Raw genomic sequence first — 23,077 nt, forward strand, 5'->3', positions numbered from 1 at the left:
TTTTAGCCTTAATGTGGCGCATTCTGACGTTTCGTCGAGTCCCTCAGCATAATCAAAAAGGTATCTTGTGTCGAATTCTCGATACCTTTACCTGTTGCGTGGCCTAACCAATAGGCAAGGCACGTAATTACCATAATAAATTATTAACCCGGTAATTACCCACCTCTCTTCCTATCTCGACTTGTACGAGTATCAACTACGTCGATCCAATATACTCACGTAGGTATTCAATGAATAAAAACACGACATAAAGGTATCCAGTGAGGAGAGGAAGGGGAACGGTGCAGGAAAAAAAGGGACTAATTGTGCATCATTCATAACGCAAACGACGTAATAATTACAAGCTTATTTTTCATCGACCCTGAAATTATTTTCAACTTTTCAAATGCTGATATCGTTGTTGGAACCTTTGAAAAGTATCAATAATTTATAACTTATTCACGACTATGATCGATTTCGAGTAACCATGACATGAAAGAAGTCGCCGAGAAAATATTTCGACAACTATTAGTAGTTTTAGTCAACGCATATAGACTTTGGATAGGTGCTGGTGAAGTAATACTATACAAGTGTCTTATATGGTTTATTGTCTTTCATGTTAGCGAGCTTTTTTTAAAAAGCTTTTCGGTTGGTTTCTCGTACTTTGAAAACGTGGTGGTTGGCGTAGGCCTGGTTGTTTTTAAACTACAGGGTTTCAATCACGGAAATAAAAATGCAGAATGTCGAACACACCGAAGTAATCGATCTGCAACCGAATCATTATAATAGTCGGACGAAGATTATCGGATGTGAGTACACCTATTGCAGATTATTATTGTGTAGTTAAATTGAAATGTAGATCAGCGTATAGAAATACATAGTTCTGAGGAGTAAGATTTTTTTGAAGTACACAGATTAATTTTTTGGATTCTTTTTGTGACGTTAAAAAGCTCTTGTTTGATAAATTTTCAAAACTGTTCAAGTTGATTTTTAAAATCACTTTTCCTCAAAAATTTGTTTTTTTTTTCAAAGTCCTTCTTACTATGTACTTGCTCAAAAAATGTTGATGTATATATGAAAAGTGAATTGAAAAAATGATTTTTCATTTTTATCACTTTGAATGAATTTTCCCTCGATTTCGGGAAGATTCTGATTTCAAAGTAAATACTGAATTCTGGAAGAATTTTAGGTACCTACCTAAATTTTTGGAACAATTCTGGATATTTCTCTATCTTCAGAAAGATTTTTGAAAGTTTTGATGATTTCGAACGATATTTTTTTCACAAATTCAGTGGGTTTTGGTAAAGATTCGAACACAAATGGTGTATTTTTTAGATTTTAAGAAGGTCATTTCCATTTTGATGAATTTTTTTCGTAATTAATTTTAGTGGTATTTTGATCAATTTTTGAAGAATCTGTGTACATTTTTTGACTTTTTTTTCCTTTTTATTATTTTTTTTTTGGAAATGTTGTTCATTTTAGGGAATTTTTTGGATGATTTTTGCATTTTCAAAAGATTTTACTTCTACAATTTTGAAATTAAATTTTGATTTAATGTGGATTTTTGATCAACATCGGAAAAATAGGTCAATTTTTTGTCATCTTTTTGGATGATGGGAGGGGACCTCCAGGAGGGACTTTGTTCAGTTTAGCCTTTCTTTATATCAAACCTTTAACGTACCTCCTTTTTGGTAATTTTCATTAATTTCTCCTAAATTTCTTGGTATTTCAACGTTTCCATTTTGAAGTTTTTTTTTTTTTTTTTTTTTTTTTTTTTTTACAATTGGTTACATAATTAAATTTAGTTTTGATTTTGAGCTGATTCTTGACCAATTTTGAAAAGATCTTTAATAATTGGTTTTTTCATTTTTTCTTTCTTTTTTTGTTGGAAACTTTATTTATTTTTGCTCATTTGTTTTGCATTTTACATGTGATTTTTCCCTTTTGAAAAGATTTTTTTACAATTTTGAAACTGAGTTTTAATTTTGAGTGAATTTTTGACCAGTTTTTGAAAAATTTTCAATAAATTTTTGACCTTTTTTTGTTGAAGTTTTGTATTTTTTAGCCAATTTTCTTGCGTTTTTTCAGCCATTTTTCCATTTTGAAAATTTTTTTGTAATTTTAATTAAACCACGTTTTGAATTTTGAGTGAATTTTTGACCAATTTTTTAAGGATTTTAAATATGTACATTTTTGACCCAAAAAAAAATCGCTTACACTTCATTTAGCTTTGTGTGTATTTTTTTGTCAATTTTTTCGTTTTGAAAGCAGTTTTCTTCACAACTATGAGATTTGATTTCAATTTTCGATGAGCTTTTGCGTTGAAAAATGTATTTCATTTTCTATTTATAATTTGATCAAATTTTATCATCACACCACCGGTTGAAAACGAATTAGTGTTGAGAATTTTTTGAGTATTGAAGTCGATTTTTGATTTTTTCGGGACAGGGGGATGGGGGAGGGGGAGGGTTGGAGAGGGACGAATTTCTCTTCATTCTTTTCAAAAGAATAGCTCAGAAATGACGTAAGAATTCTCAAAAAAAAAATGTTAAAATGGCTAAATTTCCACAATTGTTTAAAAATTGCGAAAATTTGGCGAATAACTTAAAATTTTGATGAAAATTGCTGGAAAAAAGTAAAATATGGCACTAAAAAAATTACAAAATAATTACAAAATTGTGCAAAAATTTTTAAAATTAAAAAAAGCAGTAAAATTAACAGTGAAATTGGCCCAAAAACTTGACACACCTTATAACTGCAAAAAAATGTTCTGAAAATAGCCATTCTAAAAAGCCCAAAAAAAGTTTTAAACTGAGTTATTCAAAAAAAAAAAAACCGTGAAATGCTGTAAAACTAGATACTACTGTACGTACAATTATTTTCAAAAATTTATGAAAAATCAGCTATAGTGACAAGTAAATGTTCAAAAACAACAATAACTAGACAGCTAAGCAAAGCTTAGCTGCAAAGTGTGCGTAGCTAGCTGCCTTTTCTACAGCTATAACCGCTATTGCATAGCTAAGTAGTGCATGCCTCTAATTTTTCAGAATTCTCATTATCTTCATATAGGTATATTACATACAATAATTGAAGAGCTCTATTCCAAAGTGGGATGGATTTTTCAAAGTAAATTTTTCTACAAGTGATTGTTCTATGTCCAAAGAAAGGAAAGGTGCACCGACCTTTGGAAACAGAACAAATTTCAGTATCAAAAACTTTAAAACGCATTTTTTGGAGGAAAAAATGACTTAACCCACTTTGGAATAGAGCTCTTCAATTATTCATATCATTTTCAAGTTCACATTATCTACAACTTATAGAACTTTTAATCAATTTTTGGAATTCTCAGTGTCTCTAAATGACAAATTTTCATATTTTTTTTAGAATTTCCATTGTCTTCAAATTTATAAAATTTCAAACCAATTTTCAGAATTTGCCTTTGATTCTAAAATTATTAAATCATATAAAATATGTTAAGAATTCGCATTGCCTCTAAATAACACAAAAAAATATGGGTAATTTATACAAAAAATGTTGACTACATATTTAGCACAATAACTAGATCCCATACAAAAATACATAATAATTATAAGTAAGGTATGATAAAATTTGTTTTGAAAATCAGCAATTTTCAACTGTTCAGTTACAATAATAATTTTTACTGTAATCTTATAGTAAAAATCATCATTTTAATAAATTTTGCTATAACATTAGTAAAAATCATTTTGTTTTAATAATTTTTACTAAAGCATGATAATAAAAATTACATTAACCAAGTTGTGTAAAAATTACTCATTTTAAAGTAATTTTTATATCATAAAAAGTAAAAATTACTCATCTCAAGGTAATTTTTACTGTACTTACGGCGCAATAGGTATAGTAAAAAGTATTTGAATAGTGAAGTGAAAATTCATTTAGCAAAATGATATCATCATATATATTTCATAACTTTGTTTTTATAAATCAAAATGAGGGGGCTACAGGGTTCAAAATTCGTTTTTTTTTTGCAACAGCATCATGTACTCACTCCACAGCATTTACCTATCCAATATTTCCAACGAAAAATCCGTCACCTATACCTACCTACCTGATGGGGATTCGAACCTGGGACCCTACAATTCCTATTCCTACCTACATGCCCTAACCATTCGACTACGAGTTTACATGGTGGGTTAGGGCATTAAAAGAATATATTTGTTGGGTAAACGCCCCACCAAACCACTCCCACTTGGAACATACAGCTAACAGATGAGGGGTGTAACAGGGTACAATGAGACAGCTGATTTGAAAAGCGGAGATGGAATAGACTGGGGGTATAGCAGGGTACAATGAGCGGCAGGTGTTTTGCAAGTCCCCTTTTCCCTTTTTTAGGATTTAATGCATTAAAATAATGAACTAAAATTGCAATTACTCAGCAATTACCCATCCGAATTGAATGAAAAATAATCTATTCCCTCCGCTTTAATGATTCTCAAATGGTGTCCAATAGGTACAAAAAACGGTTGGATAGTTTAAGAGAACATTCATGTATAATGAAATTTCATTTCTCAAAGCGAAACCAATAGTGTGCTACGCACACTAAAAACGATCAAAGTGAGGGTAAAATTTTGATGAAAATTCAAAATTATCTCAACAACTGATAACAATGCTAAAAACTTTTGAAAAATGGTTCAACGAGTTTTTTAAAATTTTGACACAGCCTCGAGAATTCATCTGGAATTTTGCAAAGTGTTTAAAAGTCAGGCAAAAGATTAGAAACTCTGACGTTTTGTTGGAATGTGAGAAATTGGTCATTTTTTTTCAATGTTTGTCAAAAGTTTTGCATAATTTTATGAATCCCTTGTAAAATCGCAATTTTTTAATAAACTCTTTAAAGTTGGACAAAATTTGGAAAATAACCAACAGAAAAATACTAAAAACATTTCAACTTACAAGTTACCAAATATACGAGTAACTGGCGAAATCATATTTTCATTTAAATTAATCGCAATTTGCAACATTCCCGACATGTGATAAAATTTACTTTAAAACTTTACTTTAATAAAGTTCTAAGGGGTACAATTTTTCAATAGGTCTAGTTATATTACACGTTTTGATTTTAACATTTGCTGAACGAATATTTCCATCACTGCTAACATGAAGCTGATCAACTACACTTAATCTCCATTTTTCCCTCAAAACATCCTCTTCTACTCGTATTAATAATAGTTCTCCAACGCTTGGTAAGAAACAGAGTTTCTTTGTATAGACTTGCCCTTTTTATGTAAATTGGATTAGTAATCTTTATACCAAATAGACCAAAATGATTATAAAACTTTTTTACATGAATTCCAAATGTTGGATAATCCGGATCTCCTATTAACAACACCCAATTCGTTGTTGACTTGAATGTGACTTCGATTACAAATGAGATGAGCTGGAGTAATGACATCCTTGAGATCACTAGACACATTAATTATGTTACGAGTAGCAGCCTTGAATTTAATACGTTTTCAATTTCTTTTAAAGTTGTTTTCAAATTTTCAAAATTAATCATGCCAGAGACTGATTTTGTGATACATTTCTTCACTGACAAAATCAAATGTTCATGGATACCTCCCATCCAGGGAGCATTTTCAGGTATACACTTCCATTCAATATTGTTTTCGAGCAAGAAGGAAACAAATTTGTTGTTCTTTCTTAAATTTTCTCTCCAAACGTGATCAATGAACAATTTAATTTTTTAAAAATTGTGCAGCATTATCAGAAATGATCTTTTAGGCATGTTTCTCTCTGCAATAAAACAATGAAAAACAATTAAGAAAACTGTAGCTTTCATACTTTTGACGAGTTCCAAATGAATAGCTGGGACAGTGAAACAGGTGAAAATAACAACAAAGAATTTCTTTACATTTCCACAACATTTCACAAATAAAGGACCAAAGTAATCAACACCAACATAAGTGAAAGGATTAACTTTTGAGACTCATTTGGTAGGGAAAGGAGGAAGATCAGGAATGACAAATGCACCACCGTCAACTCATCTGCAATTGGCACATTTGTTCAACACTCTCATGACAGATTGTGTACTAGCTGTTTTTGATCCGATATTCACGACAAATTATCGATAAAATATGCTAAACTTCCACGTGGAAGTATCCCTCACAACAATTGTTTACGTCGACATTTACATCAATTACGTTTTTTTTTCAACATAATGATGGAAAAGTGATCAATTAATTATTTAGTAGGAATCTTCTGTCCGTACAATAGCCAGGTAAACAAAAATTTTCAAAATTTTCTCATTATTTCTGATACCTTGACATGCCATCTCGACATGTAAATGTAAAATTCAATGCTCAAAATTTACAATATCTACAACTATGTTGACCAATTTTTCAGAATTAAAATTTCTGTTTTAGTGTTTAAAAGTTTAGTAAACATTCAAAAACTTGATCTTGTTCAATGAGGAAAACAAATTTTTTGGGCATTGATGAAATTATTCATTTTTTCACAGTTTGGAGTTGTAGATGATAATGATGTTGATATTGTGGATGTATTTGTTGATGTCGAATTTCACTTCAACATTAACATCGACATGTCAACATGAAAATGGATTAGTATAGTACTTTTAGATAAAGTATTGCACCATCTTTGATATAAGGAATTTCTGTTCAACTTTTTGATTATAGAGACTTTTTGTCTGTACTTCTTTGGAAGTGGACTTTGCATCGATGCTGTTTTCAGCACGAGCAATAGCCACATCAGAGGAAATCATTTTTGGAAAAAAATTTTAATTTTTAAACTCAAATTTTATACCTTTACAAAGCAGGAGTTCGACATAAATTTCAATGTGAATGTCGACCCATCCACATCCGTCATTTTTGGATGCCACATGTTGATGTGAATTTTGACCCTGTGTAAGGAGGAGTTATGCCTTGACTGCCTTGGGTGATGCAGGTAACCCTCTTCACCTGAGGTAGTCTCTACTGTACCCAGTTGCCGGAGGGGAAGGAAAACTAGTTCCAAAAGAGGGGAAACGTGGTAACTTCTGACAATCGATGGTACGACCATGGATCGTCTTCGCTGTAAAATCACTTGGATGTAGTATCTCAAGCCTGCTACATCTCTGTCACTCGGTAAAGATTGTACTTATGGGTGGCGAGCCACTATTTGAGTTATTAGTAGTGCCCACTCAAAGATGGTTAAAGTAATTTTATATTAACTTGTGATCCCGTTATGTCATTGCGTTTGCGAGGTACCACAGGGCATTTATCCTAGCTTCCGGACATGGGTAAGTGTCTCTAGTTTAAAGTGTACTTTCTTAACGTGTCCCCTAAACAGGCCTTAGTATTAGAAGAGCCTAAAGGTGTAGGGTGAAGTGTACAGTGTTTTGAGGTACTTGTGCCTCCTTTGCTCATCCTTTATGAATACAACGTCGAGTATATCCTCGGGTATATCGACTAATTCATAAGTGATGTTAAGTTTAACTACTTATTGACAGTTTCCGACTCGTAATCTACTCATTACCGTTGTGATGTATGACTAGACCTAAGACCCCTAATCTAGCAACCTTACTAAGTACCCAGTCTTTATATACTATGTTTGGCTTACATTGCAGGGATATTTGTGTAAATATATTATTTAAACAAATCGTCTCATATCTGTTTTTATTCACGTAAAAATGGACACATTATGTGATAATGTCATTAGATGATTTGTGTTACTAAGTGTATTCTGAGCTACCTGGTTAAAGAGAAATGTTCACTCTCTAGGGAATATTTCTATCCTTCCCCCAAGGTATTCATATTGATAATAACCACCACACCTAATAATTCCAAATCACCTTTTAACACCTGTATCGAGCGAATTGTCGACACAAATGCAGATCAACATCAGTCGACAATTACATCAACAATTAGCTCGACTCAGGGTTGAAATTCACATTGACATGTGGCATGAAGTGACGGATGTGCACGGGTCAACATTCACATCAAAATTAGCATGGTTAGGTATTGTTGTAGGTACGGATATTTAACGTGAATATTCATAATCAATTTTTTTATAGAATCACGATCTCTAGGTAATAGTTTTGGAAATTTACGGTCATAACTTGAATTTTTTGATTTTTGAAAACATCCACAACAACAAATTATACCATTACTATCGCAAAATAAATTAAACCCGACATTTTTCTTATCAATAACAATGAAGTTTTGTAAATATAATTCGTACTGCAGTTGAGCACATTCTAATTCACCAGTTGAAAGGTAACACGTGATTCTTTCCGAACTTCAATAACTAAACGTTGTGCAAGTATGCGCAATTCACAGAGCACCCTGTACTATCGGTAATTTATTTTCTCAACAACGTACAAAGACCGTACACCTTTTGAAAATTTATAATTACTCGAATTAGGTACTATTCGACTATCGAGCGAAGAAAGAACACACTGCTTCTTGGCAGTTTTCAAAAGAACATTATCAAATGGCTGTTTTTCGTCGCGCGATACGAGTAAATTGCTCCGGAACTTATGCAAATTGATCGACACGTTATTTGAATTTCGCAATAAACCGACACATGCAGTTTATATACAGAGTAAATATTCAAATACACGTTAAACTGTTTTCACAACCCCTCGCTACTCAATTTATCGAAGGGGGAAAAAATCTCTACAACGAAGAAAGCTTCGGTACCGTAGTAAACTTCGACACGTTTGAAATTATAACGAAAAACCGTTTATGCAACTTAATTAACATCTTCGAAGACTACAACAACGCGAACTGATTATTTTACTTGTTTTTTTTTCTCTCCTTTTGTGGGTATCTTGGACTTGGGGACGTCACGTTGCTTTGCTTTTTTTAAAAGAGGAAATAGTTCCGGGATATTTTCATCCCCCTTATTCGTCTCCATCTTGCACTAATTCTCGGTTAATTCGTCGTTTGTGAGTTAAAATTTCCAACGATATGGTTGTTTACAAATTTTAACAAGTGCTTCGTTAAGATTACTTGTGTTTTCATTATAAATCATAACGATTGCTTATTGTACATACGACAAGATCTTGGGTCCAGCGTAGGCACCCTCTAGAGGAAGACGAGACGTGCAGCTTTTTAAATTGTTTTATCTGCGTACCGTTCTTGCTCCAGAAAATCTACCGAAAGAAGAGAATTGGGGGGGGGGGCAGGCGAACACCGAAAGCTTGTAAATAGAAAATAAAAGTTAAAAGCTGCCGTTGTATAAAAAAGTTTACCCAGTTTCGGGCCCAATATCGCTTCTATATATTTTTTTACCTTCTAACAACAAAGGTGTATATTTATGTTTCGGCATCATTTTCTGCTTTTTTTAAAATGATAAATCATTCGTAAATTAAATTACGTTCCGAAGTTTGTATGTGTGTGTGTTTTTTTCCAACGTACAGGCGCGTTATCCTGTTGCCCATACCGATACTTTCCCTTTCACCCCTTTGAGGGGTTCTTCTCGCCTCAGCCAATGTTTCCTATCGTCGTAAAATTGATTTATATTTTCGAGCGAATGATAATTATCGATAGTACGGAAAATATACCTATATATAGTCGTGTTTACTCGAATACCAGAAAAAAAACACACCTAGGTAGGCTCGATTAGCAAGGAGCAGATTTTCACCCTTTTATCGAAGTTTTAATTATTAACGCGCGTAAATTTCGATTCCTTCATCGTGAAATTGGTAGAAAAAAAATGCCACCCCTTATGTTTGCGTACCTATAGGTGAAGTGAAAAAAGAAATAAGTTCAGCCGACTGGAGGGTGGTTTCCTTGTAGTTTTTTTTCGCCTCTCACTCTGTTCCATATTTTTTCGTCGACTCGTGTGCGTGTTTATACTTTTTATTTTTTTTTTAGTCTCTCATCGTTACGCTTCGATTAATTTTGATTATAGCCTTGGCAGTGTGGCGAATGGCGATGATTTGATGGTAAATTAAGCACCGCTTATGGAGTTTTGTTGCCCAATTACACCGACGATGACGACGACGACGAGCTAAATTATGCTCGTTGAGTTTTCGAAATGAAAGAAAAAAAAAACAAAAAAGAAATTCGAGGAAATTTAGGCTATTTCTTCAAGGTTTCGTTGCTTTTTTTTCGTCGTCGTCGTCGTCGTTGAATTATTAAATGACGATTATCGTAGGCTGATTTATCAATATTTTAACCCGGCCTGGGTAATTACCGTAATTTACATGGTTCGAGAACATCTCATTTATTATTACGAGAATTTTTTTTTTTACTATATTGTTGGTCAATTGTGATGAATTTTTGTGTAGTTCTCAATACCCTTGTGTATAACTTTTTCGTCGCAGTTGGAAAAATATCGACATTGAACACATCAGGGGTAGTTCACTAGTGGAATTGGTTTCAAAATCGATGTCATTGCGAAGGAGGTTGATGAAACTCATCGGCTAGGTGTCCTAATTTAGTATAAATTACTGTAAATTTCCTTTATCAAAACGTCGATGGTTTTTGAGCCCATAAGCTGTTTTTGATCCGCACCCTGAAGAGCAGGACCTCTCAAAATGTGTATTTTTTCTGCGAATTTACGTCTTCTCAGGCTGTATTTAACCGAGTGATTCGAAATTCTCATACAAAGGTGGAGGTACTGGAGGGCAATGACCTTGAATTTAAAAAAACCGACTCCGAATACAACCTCAAAATCTGCTTTGAAAAGTTCAAATCCTCGTGGAGAGGATCCAAATTTTGGAGGCAGACCAAATAAAAAATCATTTCATCACTTTTTTCAGAGTGCTTTTCAGTACTGATGATTTTTTCAGAATTTTTCGAAGGGCAAACAATTTTAAAGTTTGGTTTTTCGCCATTTAAATGCAAGGCCATTTTGAGCTGACATGAGAGACGATTTTTCTCGACATTTTTTGTGAGACCTTGCTAGGAAAGAAGAAAAAATCATTGTGATTGGCTCCTTCCCCCCTCCCTCTCCGGTTTCCAGACAAGTGGACGAGATTTCAATTGGAATTTTTTGTGATAATGCCCCCTGTTTTGATGACTGATTTCTTGGGACTACTACACTTTGCACATAGAAAATTATGTTGGCTACTTTTTAAAGCTGATTGAGAGAACTTTCAAAAATTTCAAAGCTGAGTTTTTTTTTTGGAAAGCCAATTTTTCAAAATCCAGCCAAATTTCGGAGCCATGATTTAAAAATATGGGATTTGCAAAACTGTATGGGGTCAGAAGCCCCAAAATTTTGATCAAAATGTAAAAAAGGGTGAAATATTGCGTGACATAAATATTTTCATTCCTGGTGTAGGGACGGGTTAAGAATATCCTTATGGTACCCTCTGCCTGTTGTAAAAGGCGACTAAAAGAGGACCAGGCAAGTGCGGAGGCCTAGATAGCAGCCCTATCACCCTGATGTATCTGGCATGGCTGGTAACAAAGTCAGACAAAAATCAACCTTACTCAAAATACACAAACAACAGGAAACGGATTGAACAATGGGATCCCAGGCTGAGGTGAACCCCTGGTTAAAATGCACGCAAACAAAAGAAAATTTAAATTCGGAAACTGGAATGTGAGAGGATATGTAGCCAGGGAAGCAGAAATAAACGAAATTCTAAGCAGCAGAAATATAGACTTTGCTGTGATGTCTGAAACAAAGAAGAAAGGAAGTGGAACAATCGAGTCTGGAAATTACATCGTTATCTACAGTGTAGTCGGCGAGAAAACCAGAGCTGCAGGCAGCGTGATGTTACACATACATAATAAACACAGTGAAAACATCGACTCATACAACATATGGCATGAAAGAATTGTATCAGCAAGGATGAGATTGAAAAAAGACTTTCTTACAATAATCGGAGTATATGCACCAGAAGAGGGAAGAGAGGAACAAAGCGAAGAGTTCTATGAGCAACTATAGAGGGCAGTACAAGCAGTAAATCCAGAAGATAAATTGATAATAGCAGGAGACTTGAATGCTCAGGTAGGAGATAAGTGTTTAAAGAGAGTAACTGGTATGTATGGAACAGAAGGAATGAATACAAATGGGAAGAGACTGATTGATTTTTGCATTTTTAATGAACTGAGAATCATGAATACATTCTACCAACACAAAAAACATCACAAGATGACGTGGAGCAATACAAGAGGACAAAGCTCAATGATCGACCATTTTATAGCCAACGAAAACACACGCAAAGAAATTCTTGGATGTAAGAACATACAGAGGTTTAGAAATAGGCACTGACCATCATTTTGTTCAAGGAGTAATGAGAATGGAAACAACAAGAATACCAGCCAGGAAAAATGAAAAGAAAATCAACACAAGAGCCCTGGATGACCCAACCAACCAATGGCTGTACCAAAGACGGATGAACATCATAAATGAAGAGATACCAAAAAGCCAGGACATAGAAGAAGAATGGAAAAATATCAAATCCATTGTGACAAAAGAGGCAAAAGAAAGCCTAGGAATGGTTCCCTGCAGAATCTGTGCAAAGTGAATAAAGAATTGGGACAACAAAATCCAAGAACTCATACAAAAGAAAATACAGGCATTTTTCTAATTCATGAGCACAAAACTTGAGGTTGATGGTGAAGAATATCAAAAACAGTCGGCAAAAGTTAAGAGAAAGTCTAGGAAATTACAGAGAGAGAGCTGGGAAAATGTCATCACATTCCTGGAGCATGATACATACAAGTTATGGCCAAAGGTGTATAAGATCATAAGGAGAATTGACACAAATTTTAACGAAAGAGTGGGCTTGCCAAAAATTAAAATCAATGATGCAAAGGAATATTTTGAAGAACTCTGGAGTGATGAAAATGCACAAGATACAATGATAGAAGATGAAATTGGAGAAACAGAAGACAGAATTTCATTTAAAGAGCTACAAGAAGCTTTGAAAACAGCAAAAAATGCAAAAGCTCCAGGAGAAGATGGCATACCAACAGAAGTGTACAAATACACAAGTGGTGAATTTAAAAGAAGACTGCTGGAATTCCTAAATAGGATGTACCAAGAAGAAAAGGTGCCTGAAGAATTCAAAGCAGCAATTGAATCGGTGGGAACGGAAAGGGGCTAAGTCCATTTTCGCACTTTTCAGAAATAACAAAAAACTGATCTATTTAAAAATCAAAAATTTTTGGTAAACATGCTTAAGGTCATTGAAAGAGGACACCAAGACACAATTTTTAGCTCTGTTTAGAAAAAAAAATATTCACGTGCGCCGGCGCTGTTGCTGCCTAAACAAATGGGACTTAGACCCTTTCTGCACCCAATCGACAAAATTTCTTTTGAAATTGCTCGGGCACGAATGGGGCTTGATTCTACATCTAAGTACATCATTTAGACTGCTATCTCGTTTAAATTGACCAAAAACCCCTTGAGTTCTAAGACTTTTTGCCAAAGTTGTTAATTTTTTCATCATTTTTCAGTTCCGAGATTAACTTAAATTTCAAAAAATGGTCTTCTCAAAAATGTTAGTTATTTTTCAAGGAATCAAAAAAATTTTACAAAAAAGTCATAAATGCGGATCCGCCCTTTTTCTGCGCCCAAATACCACTTTCCCGGCAGTTTTGCGGAAATCTGACATCACCAGTCGATCCGCCGTACTTTGAAACCCCTATATCCGTGAAAAATGTTTTTTCCAAAAATGTGACTTGTTACCTTTCCGTTCCCACCGATTCAATTGTAATACCACTGTTCAAGAAAAGCGATATGTCAAACCTAAAAAACTACCGAGGAATAAGTCTACTCAACACCTGCTACAAGATTTATGCAAAAATACTGGCGAAACGACTGGCAGATTATGCGGAAGAAAAGTTGTCAGAAAGTCAAAACGGATTTAGAAAAGGAAGATCATGCACTGACACAAGTTATACAGTAAAACTACTGATGGAAAATAGGATCAAATACAACCTAGAAACACACATGTGCTTTATAGACCTGGAAAAAGCATATGATAGGGTCAATGAAAAAAACTGTTTGAAGTCCTAAAAGATGAAGAGATCACATATAAATTTATAAAATGCGAAAGGTAATAAACAGCATATATAAGAACACTACAATAAGAGTATGGATTGGAAATAAACTCTCAGAACAACCAGAAATAAACAGAGTAGCCAGGGATGCCCACTGACTTGTGTTTTATTCAACATGTACATGGATCACATGGTAAAAGAATGGCAGAAAATGAAGCCGAAAGGAATCAAAACAGATATAAGGTAGGAAATAGGTATGAACAGTACTATTCGCAGATGATCAAGCAGTACCTGTCGAAACAGAAGATGACCTACAGAGATCAATGTACAATCTAACAAAGACATCAGAAAAGTATGATATGAGAAATTTGTCTTCATTAATGATATACTTTCGAATGTTTCTAATGTTCAAGATGTTTTGGTTTTTTGAAATTTCAAGCAATAATTCAGTTTTTTTTTATACTAATATTTTCAGCCAAGTTTCGAAAAATCATTCTTCAATGATGCTCAAAATTTCAGAAATTATTCATTTTAAAACTTTTTAAGCAGTAAAAGTCTTACAATCTTGCACTTGTTTTAATCTTCAAGAATTCACACAAAATCATTGAAATCATCAGTTTTGTTGCAAAAATTTTAATCCAATTTTTCATTTAACCCTCTCTCTTTCAAACTTAATCAAGGGTGTAACGTATCAAGAAATCCAAACACGACCACTTCGAAAAAAATTCTGAAAAAATACATTTTAGAGAAAATTTTTCCGTTTGTTTATATGTTATTGAATTTTCCTGTCTCCAGGAAACGATAATCGCAAAAACCCTTTTCATTGCCTTTTTTTGAACATTTTTAGTACCTTGAAAAAAAAAAAAACGATTTCGTAGTAACGAAATTAAAAATTGAATGATGCATTTTAAAATTCTGCTTTTTCGCTTTAATCTACTCCAATAAATTCATTTTTCAAAAGCCACCCATGTCGTGAAATTTTTTCAGTCATTTGCTTACGTCAAAATAGAGTAATAAATTGCCCATGAAAAAGCTTCGTGGAATCGAATAAATGTAGGAAAAAGTAATAAGTAATTCAAGAAAAGGGGGATCGAATTTTACCTATTGCTAAATTATTCCTTGTTTGTTTGTTTTGTTATCACCACAATTGCTCAAAACGAGAAAGTCAAATGTCAAAATATCATCATCATCATTTTTTTTTAATATCCAGAAATGTAACTTTTTTTCTCATAAGTTGTTCATAAGTTGATAAAAAATTATTATCAAATTATTCCAAGTCCTGGTCTCATTTTGAAAGCAATTCAGTTTCAAAGTCTTTTCAATACTTCAGCTAAACGAATAGATGTTCCCCTCTCTCATTCCTTTCTTTCCCCGCTTCCTCCCTCCCTCCCAAAAGAGCCAACGTTTCAACCATATTTTAATTGAAATTTTCGAAATGATTTTTTTTTGGAAATAATTTCCAGTGTTTTGATTGGTTCATTTCATTTTTTTTTTCAATAAAAATACAAACATATTTTTTTCAAATACTGAAAAATAAATAATAATCGAAATTTTGAAAGATGGGGGGGGGGCTGGACACCGGATTAGATAAAAATAAAATAGGCTGAATTTTCGACGCATTTATTAGGCCAGGTCATTTCGCAACAATTTTTTACAAGGTTCCATCAAATTCTTGAAAAAAAAATCCACTTAACTAAGAACATTTTTTTTTTAGTCTGTTAGCTCTAAAAATACACATTTGAGTCGGCAATTGTCGACTTTAATAACGTGCCCATGAGATGAAATCGACATAAAGACCCGATGACGACCACCGATTTATCCAACTTCAATCTTTGATTCTTTACTCAAACCTCTGCTCATAAAGTCGTCGTTTTCCTAGTTCGAGTCATAAAACAGAAAAGTCGAAGACGTGTTTTTTTTGTTTTTTTGTAGACTTGTTTTTTCCAATTCTCATCACGTTATTTTATCTTGCATCTCATACGTAGTAGTAAGTACGCTTCGATAAACGCGAAAAGAGTTGATTTGGCAGGTGAATAGGTCGTCGGAAGTGTGCAATTTGATGGGAAATTTATCGATTGTATTTTCTGTGTTTTTTTTCCTCTCTCCTCCTACCAGGTATTCGTATACCTAGTTTTTTTTTGGTTGTTTTATTTTACAGTCGTTATACTGTTTTGTTTTATAGCATACGAGTTTTCAAACCGATACTTTCGCATTGGGAGCTGAATTAATGCGAATTCCCTTCCCTCCTCCTCCTCCTCCGTTTGCTCAACACTTTGAACGATGATAAGTAGGTAGACGAACAACTCGCACAGGTTATTAGCCAAATGTGCTCGAATAAATTGCCCATCGTTAAAGGTAGGCTCACCACTTTTTGCAACTTTTTCCTAAAATTCGCCCCTCTTCCTTCGGCCCATCTAGTCGGTTGAGGTTTTACGTAAAGTAGCATCCGAGTAAGTAAACTGGTATTATGTAAATGAGATTCGAAATTGGATATTTGTTCATTTTTCGAGACGTAGCCAGAGATTTACCTACCTTGGTTCGTCGTCGTTGTCGTTGTCGTTCTCGTTGTTGTCGTCGAAAGAGACGGATTCATATTAAAAGTAAGGTTATTACGCGAATGTGGATGTAGATGAATTGTGTACGCCCGAGAGATGATTTGATTTTGTTATCTCATCCCCTTATTCCCCCCCTACTTACTTGTTCTTTCAACCGAACCATGTTTCCTGTTACGGTTTTCAGATGAATTGGTTAACCTCTTATGGGTGTGTGTGTGCAACTGTGCAGTGTGCCAAATTATAAAGCAACAAGTTCCCTGACCTTATAGAAAATGTCAGCTGGGGAAATATAAAGCACAATGCTAGCTGCTTTAATTTGCGTAATGTAGAAGTGATTTCAAATTCTCGAATAAAAAATATACGAATAATTATAATCGTAATATAATTGAATAATAAATGAAAATTTCGATTTTTTTCTTTTTATTAATTTATTCGACGAATTGCTGTCGTTCTCGTTTCGATTGGAAATAAAAACTTGGTATTTTATTAAGGCTTCGGTAATTTAAAAGTTAGTATTTTTAATTTAATCATAAAAATAAGTTTCAACGAAGAAATTACCCGCAACATGGCGAATATTAATATATATTTTAGCAAATAATTACCAAACTACATAAAATTATCGATATTGAGCATTTTGCATACTTTTTTTTTGAAAAAAAAAATCAATGGAGGTGGAACTTTGAAAATTGAAGCGATATTTTAAGAAAATTACGAAGTCGAATTCCAACCCCCCCCCCCACCCTCACTCGCATTACTTATTACTTTTTCCTACTTTTATTTAATTCCACGAAGCTTTTTTCGTGGCCAGTTTATTAGGTACTTATTTGACGTAAACAATTGATCAATTTGTTTCATTGACACAAGTCGACACAAGTCAACACAACAATTGGCTGAAAAAATTCCACAACGTGGATGGCTTTTGAAAAATGAATTTATTCGAGTATAGATTAAAACAAAAGGGCTGTATTTTAACAAAAGGGCTGTATTTTAATGCATCATTCAATTTTTAATTTCGTTATCACGAAATCGTTTATTTTTTTTTCAAGGTAAAAATGTTCAATAGAGGGCTGTAAAAAGAGTTTTTGCAATTATCGTTTCCTAGTGACAGGAAAATTCAACGATACACAAACAAACTAATAAATTTTTCCAAAAATGCGTTTTTTTCAGAATTTTTTTTTGAACTGTTGGGTAAATGTGCCTAAGTTTGCGCACCTAATTTTCAAACAGCCACTACTTTTTATGAAAAGCAGCTAGAATATTGAAATCTGTACAGAAGGTTCCTCAAACATTTGGCTATGATTTGCCCCAGAAATAAAATTTTAAATCGATTTAGTTTTTGATATTTTGACCAAAAACCAAAAAAAGTCAGATGCGCAAACTTAGGCATAATTATGCCTTCCTAAGATTGCGCATTCACCTTCTCAAGATTGTGCACCAGTGAAAAACATAGAAATTCGTCAATATTGTTTAATTAATGATGAAAGCAAACAAAATGTCTCACACGAATGTGCATTTGAAACTTCTGAGTGAACCACACTGGAAATGCGCTCATATCTGGTATTTCCAGCATTACCCCCATTTCTCCCTAGCTTTTGACAAGGAGTAAATTCAATATACGTGTATAAGGTGTCATTTCATTCAAATAAATTGGATTCTTAATGATAATTTTGAAAAGTATCATTATTAGTCTTAGAAAAGTAGCAAAAAATAAAAATCGCAATCTTTTGTTAGGCACAGGGGTATTTTTTTAAAAAATTGAAAAATTGAAACCTAATTAAAGCAGAAAGTACTTGAAATATGTGCTTGTTATAATCCCCAGACAATGACGAATCTAAAAACAGCTTATTTAGATTTCTACTGCCATTTCCATAAAAATTTTCACGTGCGACTTTTATTGGAAAAGTTATAAAAAAATTTGAAAAAAAAATTTTTCGCTTGTCATTTCGCGACACTTGGTGCTACCATCACCAAAAAACGTGAAGTATGGTCATTTTGATTCTTCTTTCAAGTAAAGGCGGTATCAATGTTGTAACTCTCACTGGTTCTGAGAAATCGTTACTGCGCAATCTTAGGAAGCGCGCAAACTTAGGCACATTTACCATTCCTGTTTGGACTTTTTAATTTTCAATTCATTGCGTTTTAAAAAATTTTACCAGAGAGAAAGTCGAATTAAAAATTGGATTGAAATTTGTCCAACAAAATTAAACATTTTAGTCATTTTATGTGAATTTTCAAAATTTGAAAAAAATTGCGAGATTGTGAAACTTTTAAAACATTAAAAAATTACCAATTTCTGAAATTGATGTAGACTCAGTATCCAAAGATTTGTGGGGAAAAGGTAAAATCAGAGGTGAGCGGGTACTGCGCCAGGAGTAAGGAATTTGATCCTCAATTGTCTCACAATGAACTAGAAATGAACTGATAAGCAGAAGAGGACAAAAAAAACTGGAGAAAATGTCGCCCAAACGGGCTGAAAATTTGGGCCTAGGAGGTTTTCAAGGTGCTGAGTTCATTGCTGATATCGGTTTCCCACAAAACTCACGCCATCACTTGGAAACGGGTGTTGAAATGCACTCTTGAGGATGGTATTCAAAGTTTTTAGCAAAAATGTGAATTTTTCGAAATTTGAATTCGTTCCTGGGTGGTTTTCGGAATCGAAGAATTCATTGCGATGATCGGTAGCCTGCTACAGTTTGATGGGAAGCCTGTGTGGCGGTTTTGCACAATGAAAAGTACCAAAAATGCCACTTATGCGCATCTCCCAAGAAAATGAAGGTCATATTCGAAATCAGCGACCCAAAATTAGTCCAAAACCGTCTTTGTTGTGGGCCAGTAGCTCACTTTTCTCCATTGTTGTTGGACTCCACCATTGCCCACTAGGGGGTGGGCAGAAGGGACCAAAAAACCACTGGAGAAAATGTCGCCCAAACGAGCTGAAAATTTGGGCCCGGGGGTTTTTTGGGACGGCGAATTCAATGCCGCAAACCGCAGCTCATGAAACCTCTTTGTTCTCCTGCAAACTGGGTTTGAATTCGCCAAAAAGATGAAATTTCAAGTTTTTGACAAAAATGTGATTTTTTCAAGGACAAGAACGGTTTCCAGGGGGGTTTTCAGGGTCGAGGAATCCATTGCGATGATCGGTAGCCTGCTACAGTTCGATTGGAAGCCTGTGCGGCGGTTTTGCACAATGAAAAGTACCAAAAACCCCACTTACGCGCATCGCCCGTGAAAATGAACGTCATATTAGAAATCAGCGACCCAAAATTAGTCCAAAATCGTCTTTGTTGTGGACCAGTAACAACAATTAAAAATAATAGCATAGAATGGACGCAGAATCTCAAATAATTTCTTTTGGGACTGGGTCGTCATTTTTCTCAAAACAAATTGGGTACAGGGTCTTCAGTGAAAAAACACGGTTTTTTCGAAAATACTCCCAACTTTGAGGGCCTATGCTTTCCTTTTAGGGGCACTTCTAGAGCTAGCATTTTTCTATGCAGCTTTCAACTCAAAATGACGGTTTTTGCTGTAATTGATAAAAATTCACAGTTTTTTCCCCATTATTTCGCGATCCACCCAATCTACTAGGTAGGTATACTCATTGTGTTTTCAATGTACATTGTACTTGGTAGGTAACTCACATACAAATTTAATGGTCGACACCAAAAAGAAACCTTTCTGATAGGTTTGAGTTAGATACTATGTGCTTGAAAAATACGTAATTCAAGAAAATCTTGATTAAGAACTTGCATGACGTTAATTGCGCTATAATGAAGCACTTTCATCAAAAATCTAATTTTTGGGCAACCCCTTTCCACAATGTGGCCTTTAGGAGGATCCAACTGCAAATAAAACTTCATATTCGTGTTCAGCGAGTTCGATTCATATGATAACGATACCCATATTGTCAATCTACTTTCGCCCCAAAATTTGTGAGAGGGGGTGCCTATGGCCCCAAAATTGGAGTTTCAAGAAGTAAGTTGGTTTTCTATTGTTTCTGGAGGCCAGAATGCAAAATTACAGATCGAATTTTTTTGGTGGTGGCGTGACCCAAAAAACACAATTTTGGGTGTTTTTTGAGTTTTTGAAGATGGCCCACCTGGAGGGAAAATTTGAAAAAAAATACCAATTATAGTATCTACTCATGCAGATATATTTTTGAAAAAAATTCATGTGCTTAAATTAGGTTTGAATATACTTACGGCAATTTCAAATTTTCTTTTGTCAATATCTTCCCCCTGGGGAGCCAACAATTTTTGAAAAAATTTACATTGCTAGAATCATATCTTCTTCAAGTACATATTTTGAGTGAATACAGATTTTTTTTCAAAACTCGTTGAAGCATGATCCCTCTCCCCAAAAAACGTTTTTTCGCTATTGTGAGCAAGGGAGGTGGGGTGGGGGAATTTTTTTGGCTCCAACATTTTTTTTAAAGGTACCCAACGATGTTTCATCAAAGTTTCAGAAATCTGAGGACAGGGGCATTTCACCTATTTTACTCAGGAATACCCTTTCAACTATCTTGATACATACATTTAAGCAAAAATACTTCTGCGCGTGTAGTTTTACCGTACGATCGCGCGGTATAAATGAATTTTCAATTACACATTCTGAGGTAAAATTTCACGCTGAACAACTTGGTTCTCTTCAATTTCGGCCATTTGTCCATATTTTTGGAGAAAAACGTAAAAAACGTGGTTTTTTGAGAGTTTTTTGAGCTTTTGAGCTTGACCCACCACTCCAAATGGCCGGGTGATGATTTCTATAGAAAGTAGACCTGAAAATACATATTTGACGAAAAAATCGTTTTGGTATGTTTTTTTGTTCCGGAGTAATGTTGATTTAAAGTTTTCTTTTGTCCCTCCTTCTCCCCCCATGCGATGAAAAATTCTGAAAAAATTCAGGGAGGTACCCCAATGTATCCTCTAACTATATTCGTTTACAGAATAAATTTATCTAAATTACTCGCTGATGCAGAATTTTTCCCCTGAAAAACGCATTTTTTGGCCCCCCTGCCTGAGTGGGATGGGGTGGGGAGCGGGTTATGGGCCCAAAATTATTTTTTGGGGGTACTAAACATACCCTGTGAGTTTCATCGAAATCCGAGGTAAAGGGCATTTTGCCTATCTTATCGTTCCCCATACTTGTTGATTCCACCATTGCCCACTGGGGGGTGGGCAGAAGGGGCCAAAAAACCACTGGAGAAAATGTCGCCCAGACGAGCTGAAAATTTTGGCCCGGGGATTTTTTGGGACGGCGAATTCAATGCCGCAAACCGCAGCTCATGAAACCTCTTTGTTCTCCTGCAAACTGGGTTTGAATTCGCTAGAAAGATAAAATTCAAAGTTTTTGGCAAAAATGTGAATTTTTCAAGAATCGAATTCCCGCAAAAGAGGCGTGAATGGGTTCCTGGAGGGTTTTCGTGGTCTAGGAATTCATTGCAATGATTGGTAGCCTGCTACAGTTCGATTGGAAGCCTGTGCGGCGGTTTTGCACAATGAAAAGTACCAAAAATGCCATTTATGCGCATCTCCCAAGAAAATGAAGGTCATATTCGAAATCAGCGACCCAAAATTAGTCCAAAACCGTTGCTTCCTGCGTGCAAAGTCGCAAGTCGCGCGGCCCCATCAAAATTTGCAAATTGGGAGGTCTTTACCTTGCAGTGTGCAGAAATGAAGGGTCCGCGCGAGTTTGCGATTTGGAATTTGGAAATGGTGTACCTGGGGGTTTTTTGGGACGGCGAATTCAATGCCGCAAACCACAGCTCATGAAACCGCTTTGTTCTCCTGCAAACTGTGTTTGAATTCGCCAGAAAGATGAAATTTCATGTTTTTGACAAAACTGTAATTTTTTCAAGGACAAGAACGGATTCCTGGGGGGTTTTCAGGGTCGAGGAATTCATTGCGATGATCGGTAGCCTGCTACAGTTCGATTGGAAGCCTGTGCGGCGGTTTTGCACAATGAAAAGTACCAAAAATGCCACTTATGCGCATCTCCCAAGAAAATGAAGGTCATATTCGAAATCAGCGACCCAAAAATAGTCCAAAATCGTCTTTGTTGTGGACCAGTAGCTCACTTTTCTCCATTGTTGTTGGAATCCACCATTGCCCACTAGGGGGTGGGCAGAAGGGGCCAAAAAACCACTGGAGAAAATGTCGCCCAGACGAGCTGAAAATTTGGGCCCGGGGGTTTATTGGGACGGCGAATTCAATGCCGCAAACCGCAGCTCATGAAATCGCTTTGTTCTCCTGCAAACTGTGTTTGAATTCGCTAGAAAGATGAAATTCAAAGTTTTTAGCAAAAATGTGAATTTTTCAAGAATCGAATTCCCGCAAAAGAGGCGAGAATGGGTTCCAGGAGGGTTTTCGTGGTCTAGGAATTCATTGCGATGATTGGTAGCCTGCTGCAGTTGGATGGGAAGCCTGTGGGGCGGTTTTGCACAATGAAAAGTACCAAAAACCCCACTTACGCGCATCGCCCGTGAAAATGAACGTCATATTCGAAATCAGGGACCCAAAATTAGTCCAAAATCTGTACTGGTGTTTCGGAGGTTAAATCCATCGTAAATTACGAAATTGAAAATCGAAAATTACCAAAAATATA

General features: G+C 34.9%; 1 protein-coding gene across 1 annotated transcript in view; it reads left to right on the plus strand.

Annotated features, from left to right (window-relative positions):
• The first annotated feature begins 505 nt into the window (after positions 1–505).
• Positions 506–23,077, plus strand: part of LOC135844013 (band 7 protein AGAP004871) — a 97,831-nt gene continuing 75,259 nt past the window's right edge. The window contains exon 1 of the mRNA XM_065362085.1: positions 506–788. Coding sequence (XP_065218157.1) covers positions 713–788 — 76 coding nt within the window. The 5' untranslated portion in view covers positions 506–712. The remainder of the gene's footprint in view (positions 789–23,077) is intronic.

Source organism: Planococcus citri, chromosome 4, assembly GCF_950023065.1.
Source record: "Planococcus citri chromosome 4, ihPlaCitr1.1, whole genome shotgun sequence".
Taxonomy (NCBI): Eukaryota; Metazoa; Arthropoda; class Insecta; order Hemiptera; family Pseudococcidae; genus Planococcus; species Planococcus citri.